At 41.3% G+C, this 3,347-nt stretch overlaps 1 protein-coding gene across 1 annotated transcript; it reads right to left on the reverse strand.

Annotated features, from left to right (window-relative positions):
* Positions 1-1,365: 1,365 nt before the first annotated feature.
* LOC135097513 (zinc finger BED domain-containing protein 4-like) lies at positions 1,366-2,943 on the reverse strand. The gene has a single exon (XM_063999456.1). It carries the CDS (start codon positions 2,941-2,943, stop codon positions 1,366-1,368), a length of 1,578 nt encoding a protein of 525 aa, XP_063855526.1.
* Positions 2,944-3,347: the final 404 nt, after the last annotated feature.

Raw genomic sequence — 3,347 nt, forward strand, 5'->3', positions numbered from 1 at the left:
TTTGATTATGAATTGCATTAATAAGCCCTACATCATTACTCTTGTGAAAAGGAAAATGTTCATTTGCCATGATAAAGAAGATGAAAAAGCATTAATTCCTCTAACAGCTGGGTAAAATATGAGAGAGAGAGAGAGAGAGAGAGAGAGAGAGAGAGAGAGAGAGAGAGAGAGAGAGAGAGAGAGAGAGAGAGAGAGAGAGAGAGAGAGAGAGAGAGAGAGAGAGAGAGAGAGAGAGAGAATTTTGTTTATAGTGGGTATTATATGGAAAGGCAATGAGAACTGTGACTGGACGGGAGAACAGAAGGAAGAACACCTCTGGCCTGGCCAGCGGAATCTGAAGAGAAGGGAGGGAGGGCGGCGGGGAAGGCTTCAAACGCAGACCTGGGCCGTTATACATAAACATTTTTGATAGGGTAAATGTACTTTTAGTGATCAGTTTTACTTTTATTGGTAAAAGTTCTTTAAAAGTAATAGACAATCACTTTTAAAAGCCAAAAGACTTTTATCGGCTAGGAGTGGTGAGGGGGACACCTGTCTTGCTTGAGTGTTGCACGATCTTGCTGCGTCCCTAATCTCTGAGACTGGCTTTTGTGGGTTCAAGGGAACGCGTTTAAGTTTTCATAATTTTTACTTAATTTGTATTATTGACATATATTTACACGCAGACGACCATAGACGACTTCCGACAACAACGAAAAACTACGAGAATTGTTTCATCTCCCCTCAAATTAATTCCATTAAATATCTGGAACACTTCACATTACACTTCGATTCAAATCACTTCACATATTTAATACTCAGTGATAAATCACATCCTACACAAACCTCACTACTAATATTCAGTGAGGAAGCTCATCCCACACCTGCCAGACATGGGCATGATTTAAAAAAAAATTATTATGATTTGATTTTGATTATGGTGTGGAATACTTTTTTGATTGTGATTAAATGATGATTAGTTTAGTTTTGGTATTTTTGATTACGATTATTTTTTGTCTTTTTGTGCATGATTTGTATTAGATTATGATTGCAATCACATCTCGCTGTGATTATTTATAAAAAGATAATGATTAGCAATGATTAAGTACAATGCCTAAACAGGTAGCAAACTACATCTGTTAGGTGCACTGTTCCATATTTGAGCACGGTAACATAACCGTTTGAATCACTTACTAACTAATGGTATTAAAAACATACATAGTGTGCAAGAGGTTTTATTTGTTTTTGCTTTACAGTACATAATACATTACTTCTATGAATTTATTTCAAATCATGATCACAGGCTTTCACAGCAATAATGAAAACAAAGTATTTCTCTTTGAAAAATATAGAACTTGTTATACACATGATTTCTTATAGGCTAGATTATTTGTCATGTAATGTGTAATTTGCTAAGTGTTGGTTACACTTGATAAACATCAACTCCTCAAAGCGAACATCGATCATTGTGCATCGTTCAGGACGAAAGACTTTCCCAGCAAGAGAGAAAAGTGTCTCAACTGGAGCTGATGATGGTGGGATACACAGATATCGGAGAGCCAGTATAGCTAGTTGAGGTAATGGTGACTGATTCTGTTCCCAGAAGAGAAGGGGGTCACTGTCATCCTCTGTTGTTGGCTGACTCAGGTAGGATTGTACTTGTGATAAAGTTGATGTTAATGTACAGAGGGAAGAGCTCGTTGATGCTGATGGTGTCATGAATCTGAACAGCCTGCACTTCTTTGTAGGGGCCTCCTTATTTTCCTGAAGGGAACCCTTTTCTTCAGTGGCAGTGGACTTAATGTCATGTACTTTAGACTTGAGTAGGGATGTGATGAACATGACTTGTTGTGGTGAGCACCAGTCCATGTTGAAGCGTGGGTCTAGGAGTGAAGCCAGCTGAAACATCGCCTTGTCTTCATAGATCTTCAGTGTTTTCTTGATGGAGCTTTTGAGAGTAGTAATCACCTTTGACTCGTGTGTCTGTGACGGTTGTTCAAGCTCAGCTTTCAGTCCACGAATGCACGGAATTGCTTTGCTTGACGTTACAACATTCTCTCCCTGACACTCTAGAGTTGCTACTTCAGATGGTGTCAAGATGTCTGTTACCCGCTTGATGAGATTAAGTTCATATTTGGTTATCTTTACTGGACAGTTTAGCTGATGAAGCTTGGCTGGATCAATATTGAGAAGGTTAGCGAAGCATCTTGTTACTGGTGTTCCATCGCGTTGCATTTTTGTCCCGAGGTCTGCACTGACTTGGACAATGTCAGATGGCAGTGCAGAGTGACGAACGTGTGACGCTAGACGTGAGGCTTGTCCAGTGACTCCTGAGACAGGCCCTGCTTCTTGGAGCCCATCTTTCACAGTAGTTTGTAAAGTGTGAACAAAACATCTGACATGGCCAGGCAATAGCTGCAGCAAGTTGTCATTGTTATCAGGAATGTGAAAGGTGTCATCCTCCTCTTCGCCTTCACTGTCTTGATTAGTGTTCGCATCGTCCACACCGGGAAGTGTCACGAGTGCCTTAAGCACATTGGTGCCACTGTCGGTTACAATAGTCAAAATCTTTGTTTGTAGGTTAAAGCTAGTGATGATTTCTGTGAATGTGGCATGGATCTTTTGTGCAGTGTGGGACCCTTTGAATCTTGTGCATGCCAACAGTGTTGATTGGAGCTGGAAGTTATCATTGAAGTGACACGTGATCCCAGTGCACGACCGCATCTGTCTGTTTGTGCAAAGGTCAGGTGTAACACAGACGTAACCAACAGAAGAAGACTTCTTATTGAGATGTTCCTGTAGTTGTTGAGTTTGCGAAGGAAGAAGCTTGCTGCTGAGCTCCTTGCGGCTTGGGCTGCTGTAGCTGGGCTGGGCCTTGTTAAGAAGAGCTTCAAAGTTAGCATCCTCAACCCCTGAAAGAGGTTGGAGAGAGCCGGCAATGAAGCGAAGGAGTAACTTGTCCATTTCCTTTTGGCGGCGATCACTATTGCACCATTTTTTCTTAGTAAGAGAGAGAGAGAGAGAGAGAGAGAGAGAGAGAGAGAGAGAGAGAGAGAGAGAGAGAGAGAGAGAGAGAGAGAGAGAGAAAAAAAAATTTTGTTTATAGTTTGTATTATATGGAAAGGCAGTGAGAAGTGCCACTGGACGGGAGAACAGAAGGAAGAACACCTGTGGCCTGGCCAGCGGAATCCGGAAAGTAGTGAGGGAGGGCGGCTGGGAAGGCTTCAAACTCAGACCTGGGCCGGTATACATAAAATTTTTAACAGGCTAAAAGTACTTTAAGTGATCAGTTTTAGTTCTAAGTTCCTTAAAAGTAATACATAATCACTTTTAAGACCCAAAATACTTTTAGCTGCTAGGAGTGGTGA

Source organism: Scylla paramamosain, unplaced genomic scaffold (assembly GCF_035594125.1).
Source record: "Scylla paramamosain isolate STU-SP2022 unplaced genomic scaffold, ASM3559412v1 Contig23, whole genome shotgun sequence".
NCBI lineage: Eukaryota > Metazoa > Arthropoda > Malacostraca > Decapoda > Portunidae > Scylla > Scylla paramamosain.

Bases quoted from the DNA above. Each gene is read 5' to 3' on its own strand.
- LOC135097513 (XM_063999456.1), bottom strand. From the start codon at position 2,943: ATGGACAAGTTACTCCTTCGCTTCATTGCCGGCTCTCTCCAACCTCTT.